This window comes from Diuraphis noxia, unplaced genomic scaffold, assembly GCF_037042655.1.
Source record: "Diuraphis noxia isolate RWA-SAM2 unplaced genomic scaffold, SU_Dnox_SAM2 contig0001, whole genome shotgun sequence".
In the NCBI taxonomy this organism is placed as follows: domain Eukaryota; kingdom Metazoa; phylum Arthropoda; class Insecta; order Hemiptera; family Aphididae; genus Diuraphis; species Diuraphis noxia.
Genome location: NW_028301711.1, coordinates 47,773,269 through 47,794,261, shown reverse-complemented (window position 1 = coordinate 47,794,261; position 20,993 = coordinate 47,773,269). Strand labels below are relative to the sequence as shown.

General features: G+C 29.8%; 1 protein-coding gene across 2 annotated transcripts; it reads right to left on the bottom strand.

The window, feature by feature from the left end:
* Positions 1-1,166: 1,166 nt before the first annotated feature.
* LOC107161418 (peptidyl-prolyl cis-trans isomerase B-like) lies at positions 1,167-20,950 on the bottom strand. 2 transcript variants are annotated; one of them, XM_089217952.1, is made up of 5 exons: positions 20,793-20,950; positions 17,416-17,623; positions 3,898-4,029; positions 3,306-3,531; positions 1,167-1,667 (listed from the first exon to the last, which is right to left on the bottom strand). In XM_089217952.1, exons 1-5 carry the CDS (start codon positions 20,859-20,861, stop codon positions 1,556-1,558), a joined length of 747 nt encoding a protein of 248 aa, XP_089074078.1. In that variant the 5' UTR covers positions 20,862-20,950; the 3' UTR covers positions 1,167-1,555. The 2 variants fall into 2 exon arrangements, with proteins under 2 accessions (XP_089074078.1, XP_089074079.1); XM_089217953.1 differs by having other exon boundaries at positions 3,898-4,017.
* Positions 20,951-20,993: the final 43 nt, after the last annotated feature.

The window sequence follows — 20,993 nt, the reverse complement described above, 5'->3', positions numbered from 1 at the left end:
TTAGAAAAAGTGTTGATCCAATGAAATAGAATTTGATAAATAACTTTAAAAAGTCTAAAAAAAATATATATTTATATTTTAAACATATATAAGTAGAAACATTATTCTTATGTTATTAGTAAATTAAATAAATTGTTAAATGCATGCCTATTAAATTTTAAATAAAATATGAGGAAATCTAGTATGGTTATTCGTAGATACTTGAAATAAATGTTGATTTGGTTGCCTATCTTTTTTTTTAATGTTAAATCACTACATGGAGGCTGTACTGTTTTCACATTGCTTAGCCCCCATGCAGCATCGTTTATTTACAGAAAGATAAATATATACACATAAGAGTAGTAATAACATTTTGGAGATACCCCTTCCCCAGCTCTCTGGTGTGTATGCGAATATCCCTATCCTGTTATGACGTTACAGATCTAGCAACTTTGGATAGGGATAAGCGGGGTTGGCCCGCTGTATCCCCATACAGCTATTTATATACATAGTATATATCTCCGGTATTTTTCTTCTCGGGCCGACCAAGTCCACCACCCTAGACATTTGGTTGCCTATCTAGCTCCTAGTGAAAACATATTCCATTACCTACACACAAATGTTCGGTTTTAAACTGGTATATTATAATTATTATTTACTGGTATATTATTATGTTATACTAATTAAATCATTACAATTTCCAGCATAATGCTTACCTACTACCTACATATAACTATGGTCTATGATCTAGGTATATAGATATTATCTAAACACGTATAAAACGATCAAGTCAATGTGTTGATTAATCAATGAGATATGGATAGGTACATTAAAGTTGATTTAATCTCCATACTGTTTAACAATAAATTTAAGATAAACGCAAATGGTGATGCGTATAGACATCAGATTTATAGGTAGATTATAGGAGTTCAATAAACATGTACTTTGCTGAGTGTTGCATAATTATATGTGATCCATATTGTAATGTAAATTAAATACACATTGATGGATTCAGCATTTTTTCACCATATTTGTGTAGCTAGATTTTAAGCACTAGCAACTTTTGTTTATAAATAAATAGTATATATATGCGCATTATTATAGCTTTGTTGTAAATTGTAGAAGAAAAAACAAAATATATTTATAATGTGGAAATGTATTAAGAAAATAAATTACAGAAAACAATATTACTTCTTACGTGGTAATATATTTGAATTTTAAACGAACGGAACACAAACTATACGCATACAAATATATAATATATACGTATATATGGTATATGTAAAAATGTAATTTGCTTGTTATTGCTGTCTTCTACACATGAACGTTTTTTGTATGGGTATATACAGTCGAAAATTATCGTTCATATTACAATAATATTCATAATTGTATTATAAGTAAAATTTAAACGAAAAATGGAAAACGTTCACTTTTCGCCCCACTTTTGTGTGAAACTATGAACAATATTTAGTAGACTGTGATTGTATATTATGTTGATTGTTGATATTAAATGATATACGTATGCACGTGAATACGTTATGTATTTGTATGCCGTGTATTGTGCACAGAAGCCCCATTAGATGATCGCTTTGTTGATTTGAGCAATCATCCACTGGAATAGTAACAAAATAGCCGTGGACATCGAAACCGGTAGAGCAGACGCGATTATCCATTTCCAAACAGTCGAACTGTAATGTAAATAAAAAAATCATTTAAACAACCTGCAATAGGTATTAATAGTCAATGCTAGTATGCTACATAGTTACGCAGGAAACTTAATAGTATCGATTTATAGATCGATGCAGATTCATGTTTATAAATACTAAATTAACAATATCATATTGATAAATTTATCGAATTTTTAAATAGCTAAACTACTAATTTCAATGATTAAAATTATAGTAGAAAATTGTATAAATCGTTTATAATGACTAATGAGTCATGACATTCAAAGGACCAAGAAAAATATGTCTTAATAAAGTAATCACCGATGCGATAGTCAGAGATATACACTGATTTATACATAATAAAAACTTATGCACTTTAGTTATTTGTGTGTTATCTATTAGGTACTCGTTAAAATGTAAACTTTATTTTCACTTCCTATATACCTTTTTTTTCCGTTCAAAAAACCAGGAACGGGTCATTACCTATATACCTACCTTTTTTCTTAAAACATACCTCACGATCTGTTATTAATAGTTGGATTTTTTTACAATATTTAAATTTTCATGTTAGTTATAAATATGTAAAATAAAGCTAATATTCTTAACTTTAATTTTGATAATAGGTCAAGTTTCTTTAATAGGTACTAAACTTATCACTAAAGTTGATTCCGATGAAACCAAAGTTTGTATGTCAATGTCACGTAGATCAGGGAAAAAAACAAATAGTGCGCTTAAATCAATAAGTATTTTTCAATTTTAAATGAATCGGAAAAAAGGATAAAAATTTGTTCTAAAAAATGATTGCGTATGAGCGATAAAAATTTTGAAGATACTTTATTGTGTTAAGTTCGTTAAAAAAACAAATTAATAATAATATTTCATTCTAAATAGTAAAAAAAAAAATGTTTTAATTAAGTTATTTATTTAATAGGTTGGTTTATTTTGTGAGTGAGTGACAAATTATACATTTTATTTACGTCTTACCCTATATAATAATCATCTAGGTAGTAGGTACTATTATTATGGACTTATCACTTATGTATTAACGTACATTTTCAAACTATAACTTTTTACTATAGGTAATGTAGGTACTTCTAATTATATTATTACCTGGCCGAGTTATAATTGCAACAAAATAAAAAATAAAAAAATTGTTGTAACAAGAAAATAACGAAGTTACTTTTCAAATAGAAAAGTAAATTAATCTCACTACATTTGAGTAACGAATTAATTAACTTAATTAAATTTATCTCCAAGTAACGAGTTAAGTAACATAATTACTTTTTAAATGTAACTTAGCCAACACTGCAAATTATAATACCAATGTGATGTCTTATGAGAAGATGAGTCATTTGATTCATAATTCAGTAAAATCTAATTGTAAGAATTACATTTTCCTTACCATCTCTTTTACAGTGGAAAAATTGTGTTTAATTATATACAATATACCAATTGAATTTTGTTAATACCTATCACTGATGAAACATATATAAATATTTTATAGGCTGAGTCAACTGAACCATCAAGTTTACCTGTATTGCTGTATTACTGTTAATTATAACGTACAAGAAAACAAAGTACTCATAAACACGAGGAACTTCTGTGGCTATAAGCTCTATATTATGCTATTGTTTTAGGATTCAGACCAATCTGTCTCACTTGCGAGGATGGTCGGTGACGACGAATGGCGGCCGTCTGTTCAGCAAGCCGCATCTCGATATTCGTATCTCTTTGGTGGGCCTACCAAGATGGTCAGTCAGCTGTTTTTCGATGGCATGTATGACTTCCTGTCCTTCAACTACGATACCAAACATTACGTGCTCGCCGTTTAGGCTCGGTGTGGATCTGGTCGTTATGAAAAACTGACATCCGTTTGTGTCTGGACCTGTACAAAAGAATAAACGGTTAATCTACTTCAATTTGTGCTGACCGTGATTTGATAACAGACGTGGGGATGATTATTTAATTTATCCATCAGTTAATGGAACGAGATGTAAGGAACAAGGACTGGTCAACTAATACCGAGTGCGCTAAAATCTGATTGTAACGCCGATCCTGAATAATATTTCATGTCCCTATCGGTAGATTTAAGTGGTAACGTGACGAAAATTACGAAAGTAACATGAAAATGTAGTGGACATTACTTTAGATTATTTCGTGAGTACGTCCCTAATCCCTCTCACCAAATAATTAAAGTTTCTATGCATATTTTGTATCATTAATTATTATATAATATTTTTGAAACACTGACCAGAATTTGCCATTCCCACAAATCCCGGCTTTGTGCCATTCACTTTTAGGTTTTCGTCGGGAAACGTGTCACCATATATGCTTATGGACCCGCTTCCATCGTTGTTCAATATGTCTCCACCTGTGAACAATGCTTCATATTTTAATATTAGATGTATAGTGAATACATATCGTGCATATTTATTCCTTTGGAAGTTTTTTAAATTTCAAATAATTAAGGAAACATAAAAATATTACAGTACCTATACATTATATGTAAGAAATGTCCAACACACGAATCAATAATATTATAATAAAAACGATTTATGTAATTTTTATAAATACCATGACTATTTTGTTAATTACATAATATGTTCGAAAATTTGTTATGCTTACAAAAATATAGTGTAGTGTGTAGAAAATAGGCTATTATTTGAAATAACAAACGCATGTATTGAAGTCATAGTCACGGCATTTAGACATGTCATTGATATCCGTATTATTATAACCAACAACTAACAACGTTAAATGTGTATAATAAAAAAGATTTAATGAAAACCTTTAAGTATATTATATTGATTTTTTTTACAAACCTGCAGTGAGTAGGTACATCATACAGATAATAGGGTTAAATAGTGTTATTGATTTTAAATGACATATATGTATAATATTTTAATTCGACTAATTAGTTTATTTTACAAGAAATATATTTTTTTGAAAGTATAAAGTTTAGAGTTTTTGAAAAACCAATGATAGTTGCTCAAGTATAAGCCACGAGATACCTAAACAGTACACAGCTATACAGTGATGCCTAAATAAAAAATTCCCAGTACTTTTCAAAATATAATCAGAAAAAACGAAATATTTTAGCAACACTAGTTTTCAAAAATAAATAATTTTAAAGACCTGAAATGTGTACCAAATACTTATATATTAGAATTTTATAGACCAGATATTATTTTTAAAATATTTTGGCTTTTTGAAATTTGAAATTATTTCAAACATCAAACTATAATTACAGTAAGTTACTCAATAATTTTTATTGATATTGTACACTCGACACCTACATACTATACCGTTGGTTTTTTATAGTTATAATTATATCATAACTATTTAAATATGCGTGTATCTATACAAAAACAAATACAATATTAGGTAACTAATAAGTATATTAGGTATACTTACAGTAAAATATACGATAGGAATGACTGCTCAAGTATTTTAGTATTAAACAAAATCGTAAAGACCTTGCGACTACACCCATATTGGCCATATCTGGCTTTCCATTACTATATTTTACTTTCTTATAGAACTTTTCGTTATATTACCAAGACTGGCCAAACTGAACAGAATCAATAAAATATTTTATGAACTATAACATTATATTTTTTGAACTACCGTAATCTTAAATCATGATGTAATCACTAGTTCAGTAGTTCATATATTAGTTAACAATTTTTAATTTTAAACCGTATATGTCTACTTAAGTTTCAAAAGTCCAACTATAATTTTTTTTTTAAGTTTTAAAGTCGTTAAAAGGACTGGAATAATATTAAATTCAAGCGATTTCATGCGAGAAAATCAAATGCTGATAAAAACGGAGACGGAGCTGATGAATGGTCTGTCTCTAGCTTAATTACCGGAAATTCTTAAAAAAAATTTTTAAAAGTATTTTTATGATACCAACGAAACTGACCAAGCGACTCCGGATGATTCGTTGTGCTATAAACGTGAAACACTTGAAAGGATCCAAAAAGCTATGGATCGTATAACAGTTTTATGTTGTTGTAGTATGGCAGGCACAGATAGAAAAAAGCTCTTAATAATCGTGAATGCCGCAAAGCTAAGATGTTTCAAACATTTAAAAATAACATACTTAGGTACCTGTTTCTTATTTAGTAAATAAAAATGTATGGATGACATCAGGAATATCTACATCATGATTGAAAAACTGGGAAAAAAATCTTGAAAAACAATCAAGGCAAATCGTATTAATTGTTGGTAATGCTGCACCACATATCTACTTAATGGATTTAAAAATATCACACTTAAGTTTCTGCCTTCAAATACTACTTCTTTCATTCGACCACTCGATATGTAGATCATTAAGCATTTAAAAACTCATTGCAGTGTACAGATATACATTTTGAAGGGTATTGAAGAAAATTTAGTGAATCAATCTACGAGTGCTATAGGTATCAGTTCTAAATTAAACATTCTACTAGCAATACAATTTGTCTCTGACAGCTGGAGACAACTATAGTGTCGTCTGTTACGATTTAGCATTGTTTTGCACATTACGATTTCAGACCATTGATTGATTTACCTATTTCTCCTTTTGTTTCTATTGAAAATGACATAGCGAAATGCATAGAAAATGAAGAGTTATTTTTAACAATAATTGATGATGCTGTACAGTGCTTTAATGAAAATGAGAATTACTATAGTATTCTTAACGCAACTGCTGAAAGAAGTCTGCAAAATGAAGAAAGTTATGACAACGACGACGTTCAACCCTTTAAAATTACAACAATAATACAAGCAGAAAAGTACATAAATTAGCTAAGACTGTATATTTCATGCAAAATGGAAACGAAAATGTCCTAACAACTGCGCTAGACGTTTGTGCAGATTGTATCATTAAGCAAAGTCATAATAAATTATAACAAAAAAGAAGGAACGATTTTCTGCAGTCTTACAAAGTAGGAATTAAGTATGTTAATCAATTAATTTATAATTAATATGTGTAATAAAACAATCAACTCTAATTAATTTACGATATAATAATACTAATTACTAAATATAATGTACCTGCTACTGATAATAATAATAATAAATAACAAAAAAAAAAGCGGGTAAGTCGCGTGGATATCGCTCTGCTGTATAGTCGTAGGTTACTGTAATGGATGGGATTAAATTTGAATGCAATGAATAATGATAGGTATCATTGTATACGAAAAACGATTCTGAACGGAGATGATTTGTCAGTCTAGGATATATTATATTTAAATATTGTCATATATTCTATTTTGAAACAAAATTTTATTTTTCAATTAAGACGCATTTTGCATAAGGCATAGTTAACCAATTAGTGTAGTTATCATAATTCATAATACCTTATATTATCATAGATATACATATACCGGGTTTGAGAATAAATCGTTATCATTACGCGATTTCATAAAAATTTTAAACTCAAACGCTCAAAACATTTTTCCTATAATGACGCTTCAAATTTTCTCTATAGCTATTTGAAGCAAAACTTATGGAAAACTTAGTGTTGAATTTTATAAACTTAGATAAAAATGCAAACAATATAATGAATTTTGAACTACAAAATAATTCGCAAATATTCATGGTTTTGACGAATTTTTGTCAATAATTGAATTTCAAATGCTAATAAAAAAAAATTGTGCCTATGTATTCTTATAATTTTTTATTCACTATAAGAATAACTTATGAGGAACTTTGTATTAAATTTTCAAGTATTTTGATTTTGATTTTTTTTTTTTTTCATTAAAATAGAAAAAATATACAATCTGTATAACACAATACAATACGTAATTTAGATAAAATTTTTACCAGTCTGGACAGCTTGAGGGAAGGGAGAGTCAAAAAAATTTAATTGACATTTCAAAAAAATGTTTTCAGACAAATTGAAAATTTCAGTCATCTATAAATATATCAAAAAAGTCAAAATATTTTGAAAATTAAATCATGTAAAGAAAATGCCAATCTTAATAACTGGTAAAATTTTCATGTATCTACGACTTATACTTTTTGAATAATAACAAATATTTAAATTCATTTTAGGATAAATCGTCATCGTTACGCTATTTCATAAAAATTTAAAATTCAAACGCACTTATAATTTTTCCTATAATGATGCTTCGAGTTTTCTCTATAGCTACTTGAAGGAAAACTTATGGTTAACTTAGTGTTGTATTTTTAATCCTTAGTTATAAACGCAAAAAATTTTATGATTTTTCAACTTCAAAATTACTTGCAAATATTCGCGTTTTTGACAGATTTCGTAAAAATTTGAACTATAAACGCTTATAAAAAAAAATGGTGACCAACGATTTTTAATTTTTTTTAACTAAAATTAGAACAACTCATAAGGAACCTTGTATTAAATTTTCATGTTTTTTTGGTTGTCCAACATTTTTTTACCGACACTTCAAAAAAAATTCTCAAAAAAATCGAAAATTTCAGTGGTCTATAAATAACTCAAAAAAAGTCGAAAATGTTTGAAAATTAAACTGTATATAGATATCACTAACATTAACATTTGGTGAAATTTTCAAGTATTTACAGTGATTAGTTTTTGAATTACAACCATATAAAAATATCGATTTGGTCGAAAACTGGTTTTGCGTAAAAATTCCCGTTTTTCTGTCATTTTTTTTTTTGTTTTTCTCGATTTTTTTGAAAACTGTTGGAAAATGTTAACTTTTGACCACTATAATGCACCAAGGATATTCACTTTTACATCGGAAACCACCCCCAAAGTTTGAAATTGAAGCATTATTTCGACTAGTTATGCTGTACACAGACACAAAAACAAACATAAAAAAAAAAAAAACACATCATTGTAAAATCAATACATTCATCACTTCGTTCAGAATCTAATAGTTTTTAAATAAAGTATGAATTAAGTATGTATGTATTTTTTAAATAGAGTTACCTATGATGTATGTTTATTATTTATGCACTTTAATAGTTTCGGTTTATATTATAGTTATTCGGTTAATCGATACAGTCGAACAATGGAGACAAATAGGTCACCAGTCATTGTGTCCCAATTAGGCGGATTCTACTTCATGAAACAGTAAAACCTCTCTTAACGGACACTTCTCAATAATGGACAAAATTTCCGGTCTCGGTATAGTCCCGTTGAAAATAATGGATAATGCTCCTCTAAATAGCGGACACCTCTGAATAACGGACGCGGACAGGTTTTTTAGGTAATCCAAAGTGTTTAAATATATATCTAAATAACGGACAGCTATCCAATAAATACGAACTTATTATGTATACAATACAATATGTACTATGACAATGTTATTATATATTACCGATAAAGACATTTATCTAAATCGTAATTTGGTATAAGATATTTTTTTACGTCTAATGAATTAATGATAAGCTTAAAGTAAGATAATTTTTTAAAAGTAAATACAATTTAAATTTATTAATTTTTCCCAATACCAGTCACCTCTCAAAAGCGGACAATTTTGTCGGTCTCGTGAGTGTCCGCTATACAGAGGTTTTACTGTATTATTATTATGCCCACAGCATATACCTATTATATCTGTTATCGATCGAAAAGGGATAAACCGAGACGGAAAATAAAAAGGAAACCGATATTCGTTTCGAAAGATTCAAAGACGTATCCGCATTATTATTATTACTATTACTATCTTTCCTCAGATATTATTAAAAAAAATAAATAATGTATTCCTATATTGCAATCGGACGGATTCGATTTAGATAGTTTTATTATGTCTCGCACTCTCGCTGCGTTTACGGCCGCGCATATAATACACTCACAGAGCGATTGTCGTATGTGATAATCGCTAGACGGTCCGGCTGTACGTATATAATGTGATACGCGCGCATAATAGTAATATTATTTCAGTATAATAATATTATGTATTATAAAAAATGAACATATTTAATGTACGCGTACAATATAGAGGATATACTCGCACCAGTGTGTCGTATACAACATCTATTCAATATAATATAACAACGCGTTGCACGAAATATAATAATAATATTCTATACTGCAGGGTTATTCAAATGATTCATCCGCGATTTCAAATTTTAATATAATTTTAGTTTTAAGATTTGGTACCTATATGATTTTAAATAATAATATTTCAAATTTTTTTCATGGGTACTTACATTATATCGTGTTCGCATCTAAATTATAGCCTTATATAGGAACTTAAATAGTTAAATCCATATCAAACATAACCGTTATAATTGTTTTATAATATGCTAAGTTTTTAGCTCTTCAGTGGTTGGAGATAATGGTGGAACGCAGTGTCTTTAAAGAGGGTGCAACATCCGTATTTTGTTGTTTCAGTCATACAAACGCGTAACATACCAATAATTTACTTTCAGCAGTTTACGTTTTACTCCGTGAACTTGAAAATTAGAGTGAATAGACCTATTATTATGACACTTTGTGGTAAGAACATTATCTGTGTTTTGTTGGAAGTATTTTTACGATAGTTTTTGAGTGAGTTATGATCATTTTTATTTTATAACTTCTTATACGTGCATAACTCACTTAAAAACTGAATTATACTAAAAATACTTCCAACAAAACACATATAATGTTCTTACCATCAAGTTTCATAATAGGTCTATTCACTCTAATTTTTAAGTCAACGGAGAAAAATGTGAACTGCTAAGCGTACATTTGCTATGTTACGCGTTTGTTACCCCGGTGTTATCCCCTCTTAAGTTTTTAAATGTTCATAAAAGAAATAGTCACATATTAGGTATATGGCGATTTTAGGTAGATAAGTAATGATCAAAACAAGTCAAAAAAATAAACCAAGACTTTCGAAATCTTGCAATGGTTTTGGTCTTGTAAACTCATGTCTTCCGATTCATAAGTAGGAAACGGATTTGAATGCAAATTGAATTTTTCGCTGAATGTCAGAAAACATTGATTTTTAAGCACAAAATTCATTTCATACATCAAGGAGTTTAAAAATGTAATTTTTATTTTAATTTTTAAGACTTTTTGACATTTTTATGTGTTTAAATCATGTTTTTATAGGAATATATAAAATTTGATAAAAATTTAGTTAACATTCATTCTAAAATAATTAAAATCAATAATTATATGAAACACAAGGTGAAGTATCTAAATTATATATTCATTTTTTTGGAAATAATTTTTAGGTTAATGATAAGATAGGAAAACTAGAAGATGCGGATGAAAATGATACGAATTATTAATACCTAAAAATAAGAATTTACATAAATACATATAATTAAAGAAATTTTTTAGTGCATTTAAAAAAATCCTGTTATTAGTGCATTAAATCGTATTTTTCTTGTTTTTTATAGCATTTAAATCCAATCGCTATTTATAAGTCTTGGTTTTATGCAAGGCTTGTTGTTTTCACAAAATGTATAAAAAAAAAATATTAAATATAATATACCTGTATTAGCTGTGTGAAGGTTTTTTGCTTTTAATAAATATTTAGTCTAATATATTAATAATTCAAAAGTAAAATAATTTAATTTTAATTTTACTTGTTTTAAAACTTTGAACTTTTGTTTATATTTACTTTATTTTACTTGTAATCATATTTTATGAATCAATTTACCTCAATGAATAATTTTGTAAGTTCCTATTATGTTTATAATAAATACCAGTAGGTAATAATTATTAATATAACAATAATTGACCATTTTTATTTAAAATTGTTTACGTTGTCCAATGTTCATTTTAATATACATCAACTTTCGACGCCTATATCGATTTCGGGAAGATAAAATATTGGTATGAAACAACTATAAAATTTTGTAACATAATATTAATTCCAATTACCTTACTCATCTAGTCTAGTTTTCAATAATTTGTCATTTCTTCGAATACTGATTAAATTCAATAACTATACAAATATTTTTTTATTACTTTCGTTATAAATTTTTAGTTAATTAGATGCACCAATGCGTTTTCGGGGAAAAATTTTTTGCCCTTGCAATGTCGGACGTGTTGGTCTTATTTTGGTCTTTGTCTCGTAGCATGTGTATTGTCTTGATCTTGGTCCCGCTAATACCTGCAGGCCGCAGTACCATCTTAGTCTCGGGTCTTATAGCAAGAGCCTCGCAAGTCATCTGCAAGACCAGGGCCAATATTGATCATTATTATTACGGTAAGGTCGAGTGACCTATATAGTCAACCAGGTACAAATCATCGCGGGATGATTAATTTTGAATAACCCCGTCCAGTTATTATTTCGTAAGATATATCATAATTGTTTATAGGTACCTTTTATTGTTGTACCTATATTATTATACGGTGCGGTCGCCCTCGTTATTTTATTTATATAATAATATTTACGCATTACGGACGCGCGTGTGGTGACGTTTGTCGTCGTCATCGCGTTGTTGTTGTTGTTATCGTTGTTGTCGTTGTTGTAGTAGTTATAATATTATTGTACGCTATCTTCGTTGCCGGGCCATTTACCCAAATATAGTAATACAAGGTGAAAAAACTTGTAAACCCGAACGCTCGTGTGTGTTGAAGTTGTCTGCGTGTGCATGAATAATATAATGCCGACCCGGCGATTGGACGGTATCACTGACGGGGATCTGAAATTCAACAATAAAAACCGTCCGGCAGGAATACACATTCGGCGGCGATTTCGATCAGCGATAGTCATCAGAGTATAAAATGGCAGTCGGCTGAATATAAATTGACTAGATTTCAATCTGCGATAATCGTCAAAAACCGACTGCGCGTATATTAGTTATATAATATATATATATATATATGTATAATGGTTATATGGCAGAATGAAACGCAGATTTTAATCAAGCGGAGATAAAGATCACATCCGAGTTTCGAGGAGGCGGCGGTATATATATATATATATATAGTGGGTGAATGGGGGGGGGGGGAGGACAACAGACGATTTGATCGTAAAACGAAATACAAGAACGACTTTATAGTAAAAAAAGAACCTGCGGCAGACGAATATTTATAAAATAATATAACAACGAGATGTGTACCTAATAATCAGTGCCGGCGCTATGATTCACCTTGGAGACCTGAGTGTAATTAATAAAAATGATGAGAACACTCCCCTCAAGGCCTACTAAAGAAGTACGAGGCCCTGCAGTGCTGCAGCTACAATTCCTGCACACAGCATCGCATCCCTCTTTCCCGGCTCTCGGGCTGTGCAGTATGGTAATAAGTACCTATTATATGCGTGCTTAAAGTATTATTTAAATAAGTCGCTCTCTTTGTGGTTTTCCGATGCACTCGTTCACGTTAAAGTTGACAAACTTCCCTTGAGCTCGGTTGCGTGTGTCTAGAGTCCAGATGATTTAATTGAGAATGCATAAAATTTAATTTTGTATTTACTTAAATCAATTCCATTATATAAATAAATTGACTCTCATTGTACATAATATGTACCTATATACTATAGAGTATAGATAATATAGTTCCATATAAAAGTGTTATTTAGCATATTGTCAAAGGTAAATGAAACTATTTTTTTCAGTTCATTTAGAAAAGGCAATGTTAAAAAAGTCAAGTAGTAAGTTCGTTGGTACATATATCTAGCAAATTAACATATTTGACTCTAAATATTTTAAATTAAGTGGGTAACTTAAAATTAATATAGAAATAATGTAGATATTATAATGATGTGTAATTTTTATACTTTTTGTATATCTTTCAACGTGCCTACATGAAATTTGCCCCACAACTTTGTGCAAACATTTTCAAAATTTTGCGAACAATTGTAAATTCATTTTAAATAATTATTAATTCAATACCCAAATTTGTAAACATCGGAACATCCCCCATAGTTGTTGAGTCGAAAATAAGTTTTGTGGGACCAAGTTCACGCAGTCCCCCGTCTTTAACCGATCGACTTCGGGCAAATCGTAATCAATTGTAAATAATTGTAAATGAAATCTGCAAATTTTTAAATCAGCAGAAAATTTATAAATCAAAAAACAAAAGTTTGGACCCCTACAAGTGGTGAAAGAGTTCATGCAACCCTCGACTTCGGCCGTTCGAGTCCAGTAATCCAATCAACTGTAGTATATACGTTATTAGACACATCACACATAAGAATAATTGTGATTTTTTTCTAATATAAGGTAGTTATTTAAGTATTAATATAAAAAAAAATATTTGATTAAAAACTATTAATTGAATAAATAAATCTAAATTGAAATTAAAAATATTATTTATTAAATAAAAAAATCTAAGTTGATATAAAAAATATTAGCCTAAGATAAATGATGGAATAAAAATATAATTTAACTAAAAAATCTAAATTGAATTTAAAAATATACCTAACTTTATTAAAAAAATTTAATTAAAAGATTACAGGACTCGAGCGGTGCATGAAATTGGCCCTCCGACTTTATTTTTTGATTTCTAAGTTTTCAGATAATTTACAAATTTGGGGATTTAATTTACAATTATTTACAATTAATTTACAATATGTCCAGAAGCGATCAGACAGATCTCGGGAGGGGGGCTGTGTGAACTTAGCCCCCCGAAACTTATTTTTGACTCAGTGGCATTGGTAGGTGTTTACAAATTCGGGTATTGAATTTACAATTATTTACAATCGTTTGCAACAATTTTGAAAATGTTTGCACAAAGTCGGAAGGGCCAACTTCATGTACGTTATCTTTCACCACTTTTTGGGGCAGTAAAAATACTTCAATCTTCAACTTTTAGAGTGATTACTATATTGTGGCATCAAATTGGATCTAGTTTGTGACTGCTCGGGCATATTTCTCATGCACCGAGAGTCATGTGGCCGCCTTAAACACTTCTCACGGTCGCCAACCACGGACCGAGGCTCGACAGCCGGAGTGTCTTGGATTTTTTTTAGTAATTTAAAAAAATAAGATAGTGTGCTTGGACCAGGAACATGAGTGACCGGCAATAAAAGAACAAACCTCAATTTAGGGAAAAATTATAGATTTTATTATATATTTGTTTTTTCCTTTTTTTTTTTTTTTAAGTTGGGCGCCGAGAAAGCCCATGGCATAAAACTCGATCAGAAAAGAAATTAATAAAAAATAATAATAGTAATTGACCCATAATAAATAATGATCAATAATAATAAGAACAATAATAAGAATCATAATAATCTGCACACAATAAATGCCAGACGGTTCCGACATAGCGCGGTTACCGGCGGTTGATATAATATTTAAACCAATGTAACACACATTATAATATATGTATATATATATATAAATAAATACCCAAGTACCAGCCACGGTGAAATCATAATATAATAATAATCAGAAAAGTAAAACGCTACATTACCAATGTTTCGGTCTGCTCAGGTGCCGCCCTTCGGCGCACCAGCGAAAGCGGGGTCTACTCGTCACTCATTTTGTTACGACGGGAAAAAATGAAGTGACGTTCCGTTGCTCTGTCGCCCGATACCAAGCTATATGGTTGTTGGCACGAACAGGCGAACGCGACAGAGGGGGCCATGCATAGGTTTAATAATAATATGAGTGGCTGATACTGGGGCTGACATGGTATGGTGATTGTCGGTGTGAGTTGACCTTATTTGTATTTCTACCTAAATCATGGGTACAAGGAGAGGAGCGTGTGTGTGCTACAACTGTCACGGTGTGGTCATCGATCAGCGGAGACCTGAGGTACGCGGGAAAAGTTGTCTCATCGCACACCGCGCTCAATGTACCTGTAACACCTAAATAATAATATTATTCCGTATAGGGTATTTGCGTTGGACGTCACAAGTTGATACTTGTCGATGTATATATAATATATATATACTATTATATAATACTATTAGCATACATATGCGATTTGTTTTTGCACAAATTAGTTCAATCTATACTGTATTATTAATAATATTAATATGAATATAAATTACAAATAATTACATAAATAAGCAATACAATATTCTTAAAACCATTATAGGCTGACACAGATGGTATAGCGTTAAGATTCATCTTTCATCTAATACAACTATTTTTTATTGAATTCAAATTTAAAACATCCATGCAATGACCTACTCAATGACATTGGTAAGTATCTACATTATTCCCATTTTATATTATACAGCAGAGCGATTTTATTTTTCTATTTTTCTAAAGAAATGACTTATCAAAAAGTGTATTCACTACTCTAGTTTTCAACAAAATTTATTTGTTTTTTTTTTATGTTAGTCAAAAACAAAAAAATGTTGTTCAAAATTCCTCAAAAGTTATATTATACCAATTTAAATACATATTCTTACAAACATTTTTAACTATTTAAATCATTGAGAAGGACATTTTTGTTAGGACCACCCTTCTCTTTCCTCGGGAATTTCCGAGACGTCCAACGACCGGATGTAATACCTTATAAGAAGTATAGAATATTATAACAACACTACAGCTTTTTCTCACCGTTCTGGGGTCAGCGATTCAGTCGAACTGAATGGAAAAAATACGAAATCATATCAGACTAATAAAAAAAAAAAATTATACGAATACGCATTATGTGTGCATATAAATAACACCACAACTGCACAGAGTATACTTATAGCTCGCGACGCTTCCGTTTAAGCACGTATAATATAACAGTTTATAGCCACTGGCGCTAGTGCTATAATAGGGTCGATTCTGACTTCGGGACGATGACATGGCTATACGACAGTATAATGGTATTACAATAACAGTAAAACAAAAATATGTATTATTATGTACGCGTTATCCAAAAAACGCAAACGCCCTAACCTACCGAAAGTGTCCGGACTCCGGAGCGACGAGTGACGCACACTATTGTGTACCTATATGTAAAATATCATAATTCATAATATTAATAGGTAAATGGAATCGTAAACATTTTTTGCACTGTTCAATTCAGAGGCTATATAATATTATGATATTATAATTTATAACGTTGTAGATATTCTTCATGCTATACATCTGGCGAGAAATTAATATATATATATATACCTATTTAGTATATATTTGTATATGTCACACGGGCGATGGTGTTTTACACCACTTATATAAATGCATGAGATATACAATAAATTAACATAGTAAGTATATTGTGCCATTTTTTATCTTCTAAAATTCTAATTTTTTTGGACGGGGGATGGGGGGGGGGGGTAGTGGCACTTTATACTCGATTTAAATTATTGTGATTTGTGCCATCGACAAAAGAAAATTGTTTAACCAACATAGGAAACGGATTTATAATTTAAAAGTTAAGGTTAAGGTTCAGTTTATTTACCATATAAACACTACAATATAGTAGGTACACGCTTTAGCCAATGTTTACACAACATCATGCAATTTTTAGCGTAAAGAAATAGTAAACTTTGCTGCAAGTATAACCTATAAATAAAAGTAAATTTTTGTCCCTTATGCATTTGCTAATTTTTCAGATGTTGTGATTTATATACTATCTTTAGTAAATAACGCGAATTTAGAATTTGAAATTTACGTATAAAGACTAAAAATATTTTTAAAATTCAAGCGTAGGTAACTGGGTACAATAAATTCCGAACTGACAAACTAACAGTTTAATTCAAAGACCTAATTTCTATGATATTTACAAAAAAACTTTTAATAGGTTGTCAAAAAAAAAAAATAAATAAATAAATAATATAGCTAACGACAAAAAAATTGTCAAAAAACAACCCAATAACTAACACAGGATTACATACGATTTTCTATGCTATGTTTCCCTGTATTAATAACAGTATAAGATCACTTTAAATTTTTCTAAATAATAATAACTTAACAAACATTCAAATCATTTAATTTAACGAACCTTGGATGACGAATTTGTTGAACACCCGATGGAATTTGGTCCCGGCGTAAGTGCGGCCGTCTATGCCTTCCGTTAGAATGGTGACGAAATTGGCCACTGTTTTTGGCGCAATTTCACCGAAAAGACCAATCTCGATCGTACCCAACTCGGCACCGGCCACCTCCACATCCAAGTACGCCACATCGGTGACCGTGAACGTTTGAAGTTCCTATACATATGTAATATGTTAACATGTATATGTTAGCTTTAATGTATGAAATTCCGTAATTTTATAAAAATGACTGGTTAGATTAAATAAATATTATCAATTAAATTCATAAACTTTATTCAAATGTTATTTAGGTATTATGAAGTTATATAGACAGGTATAATCTTTTCAAATTTTAATCATTTATACAGTTTTTTTGGTCCATGTTCAATTTCCATACATATTTTTTTACTCATCTCTACTAAACTATAGGCAAGCATTACTTTAACAATTGTAGGTTTAAATACATATATGTACTAAGTTGAGTAAACAACAACAATATTGGTTCACCAAAAATCGCTTTTTGATAAGAAAAAAAGGCTTTTGTTATTTATTATTAGCAAAAATATTGAAACAATCATTCGTAGTTTTTAACAACTTATAATAATGCATGCATAAATTACAAGTAATTAAAATAAACTAAAAATTTGATTAAATAATTGTATAAATAAAAAGTAATTTTCCATACTAAATTATTTTTTATATTTATATATCTATTGAAATAAATAAATTACATAAAATATGAAATCACTGTCAAAGTGAATAATTAACTTATAAAATATTCTATAAAATTCACTGATGGCCTAGACAAAACAAATGGTAACAATGAGACGTGTTGGTAGGTAAGTGGTGATACACTCACGTTTGTAACCGAACTGGATACCACAGCGGACAGCTATAGATAATAAACACGACTATCTTAAATCGTGATAGAGCATTTCTACTTTTTTAATATACTCTATGAACGTACCGAAAAAAAAAACAATAGTAAAAAACCACGGCAAACGGGGGGGGGGGGGGGCATGACCAGAGCGGCCCCCCTGGCTACGCCACTGAAAGTGATTTTCCTGCAATTATTCAACATATCATTTTTCATAGGTTAATTATTTACAAAATTTACTAGTCAAGTAAACTTAACATTCATATATTATATCACAATATTAACAAATAATTTATCATGACAAAATTAAATAAAATTTGTTAGAAAATATAAGTTTTGAATTCATCACCTGGTTTTTGTAGATCCTTACTTCTCAGACTTGCAGATAGTCTAGTTAGGTATAATATGATGCTATCATCTAACACAAGACACATATTATAGACTATACAATAACTTTTACCGCGATAAATCGTGTGCAACTCAAAATAAATAATTGTTGCAAGTTTAATAATGTTATGGTTGTATATGATGTCTTGCGATGGTTATAATATTTGTGCAAGCTTATGCGACTAAACGTGCCGAGAAACGGTGTCCACCTGAACATTAAACACGGTTATATTCCTTACCTAATTATTATAGTCATCGAGTTGGTAAAAAGTGAATACCTAATTCCAAAATACAGGAAATGATAATATATACGTCTTATTGCTACACTGACTATAAATTTTTTATAGACTTAATTTTTTTTTTAAATAGTTTTAGGTATGAAAAAATCTGTGAAACATATTTTTACTGTTCAAAATCATATATCTATTAATGGAAAAATGTGTCAAATAAACTTTTAATAGAGCACTATCCATATACTAACAGCGATTCACCAGCACGGTCACCTATATTTTTAACACTGACTGCATCGGTGACGCATTCATTTAAATACTGATTTTTTAATCTTTTAACATAGGCGCTTTAGCTTTTGTCCTATATTTTTAGATTTTTCAAAGGCATTTAAGTCGTGTTCTTACACATTTATCTTAGCATTAAATAATTATAACTATAATGAACTCATCTGAAATTCGATTTATATAATATGTATTATGTAATAATGAAGAACTCTTAAAAATATTGTGCTGACATTCAAAACATTGTAACGATTAAAAATTAAATCTTTTTCAAATGTTATTTTGCAATTGTTTGTTTTCAATATTAAAATTATGTTAAAATAAGATTTTCAAAAAATTTAAGACTTTTTCATATAATGAATGTACATAATGTATTATATTATATTATACTTATATAATATATAGGTATACACCTCTTAAGCGGATCTCAATCATCCTTGTAATACTACTAACAAATTTTTATATTGGAGTTCAATGCGACTTGCATAATAATATAAACCACATATTATAGAATAGTGATGATGAGTGACAAGAGGAGCTACAGTGATTGATTATTGTTGAAAATAATAATTTTGACCAAATATGAATAGTTCGATTGGCTATTCATTTTTACTGTTTGGGAGATTGAAATTATATTCACCTGCTCAAATATAATTTTAAAGCTTAAGTTGTTTTATTTTACTGCAGTTTTTCACTATACATTATACTATATTACAATACTACTATACCAATATATGTATATTTTAAGTTAGATGATAAATTATATATATATTGTACGTGATTCTATTTTATTAATTTTTGACTTCAGGATGTTCATTAGTACATAACTATTATACAATGTCATTCATATGGCAATATATTTTTTAAGTTATAGAGTTCATTATTGATTATCAATTATGTATATTGTATGTGTTATTATTTCATTTTATTTTTTCTGTAATTGACAATTTATATTAAAATATATATTGTAAATTAATAGACCTATAAATCTATAATACTCTTATATTCACCCCAACGATATTTTTGGGAAAATAAACACTCGTCCAAACAGACCACACTTTGAATAGATTTTCCCAAAATGGCCAACGCAACCTACCTGCAGTTTCCCAGGTAGGTTTTCTAGGACTATTTCTCGCGAGGTTAGAGTTTTCGCACTAAAAATGCGTCGAATACTCCGATAACCTTAAAGTGGAAACGTCGTTTCTAGTGAGTGAGCTGTATATATACTCGGCGTCTCGCAGATATTTGTGATTGTGACCAACGAGGTAACAAGTCATCGTAAATCATCATCAAATCAATTAGAAGAGGGTTCCTTCTATAATTTTTTCCTAGGAAAAATGATGCGAGTAACTTGAAATTTTTAAATGCCTTGACTTGGACCTAACCTAGGAAGGGTTACATCCCGACGAAAGTGTAACATACCTGTCTGTCTATTTCCGGCGAAGCAAGATATCGTTCGCACCAATATAGATAGTTCTGATACGCACAAGTACACTTTTGTAACGTTCGTTCTCTCCTCAAATAAAATACTGAATTCAATAATTATTGATTCCTATTGCTATATACTTACTCCCGCGTGGCATCCACCGACTACAATCGCCACCAACGTGCACACGACCACAGGGTAACTGAAAACCATTGTTTTCACGCCGCACAGACAACACCGGCGTCGAAAGAGGAGGTGACGACGACAGTAATTAATATTATTTAGCGTGACGTGTGCCGGACGACGGCCAAAACCGAATGGGCCCGTGCAACGAAGGTATATTAA

Coding starts and splice junctions, on each gene's coding strand:
- LOC107161418 (XM_089217952.1), bottom strand. CDS start 20,861: ATGGTTTTCAGTTACCCTGTGGTCGTGTGCACGTTGGTGGCGATTGTA. Junction 17,624..20,792: donor TCGGTGGATGCCACGCGGGA/GTAAGTATATAG, acceptor ACATATGTATAG/GAACTTCAAACGTTCACGGT. Junction 4,030..17,415: donor CAACAAATTCGTCATCCAAG/GTTCGTTAAATT, acceptor TAAAATATGAAG/CATTGTTCACAGGTGGAGAC.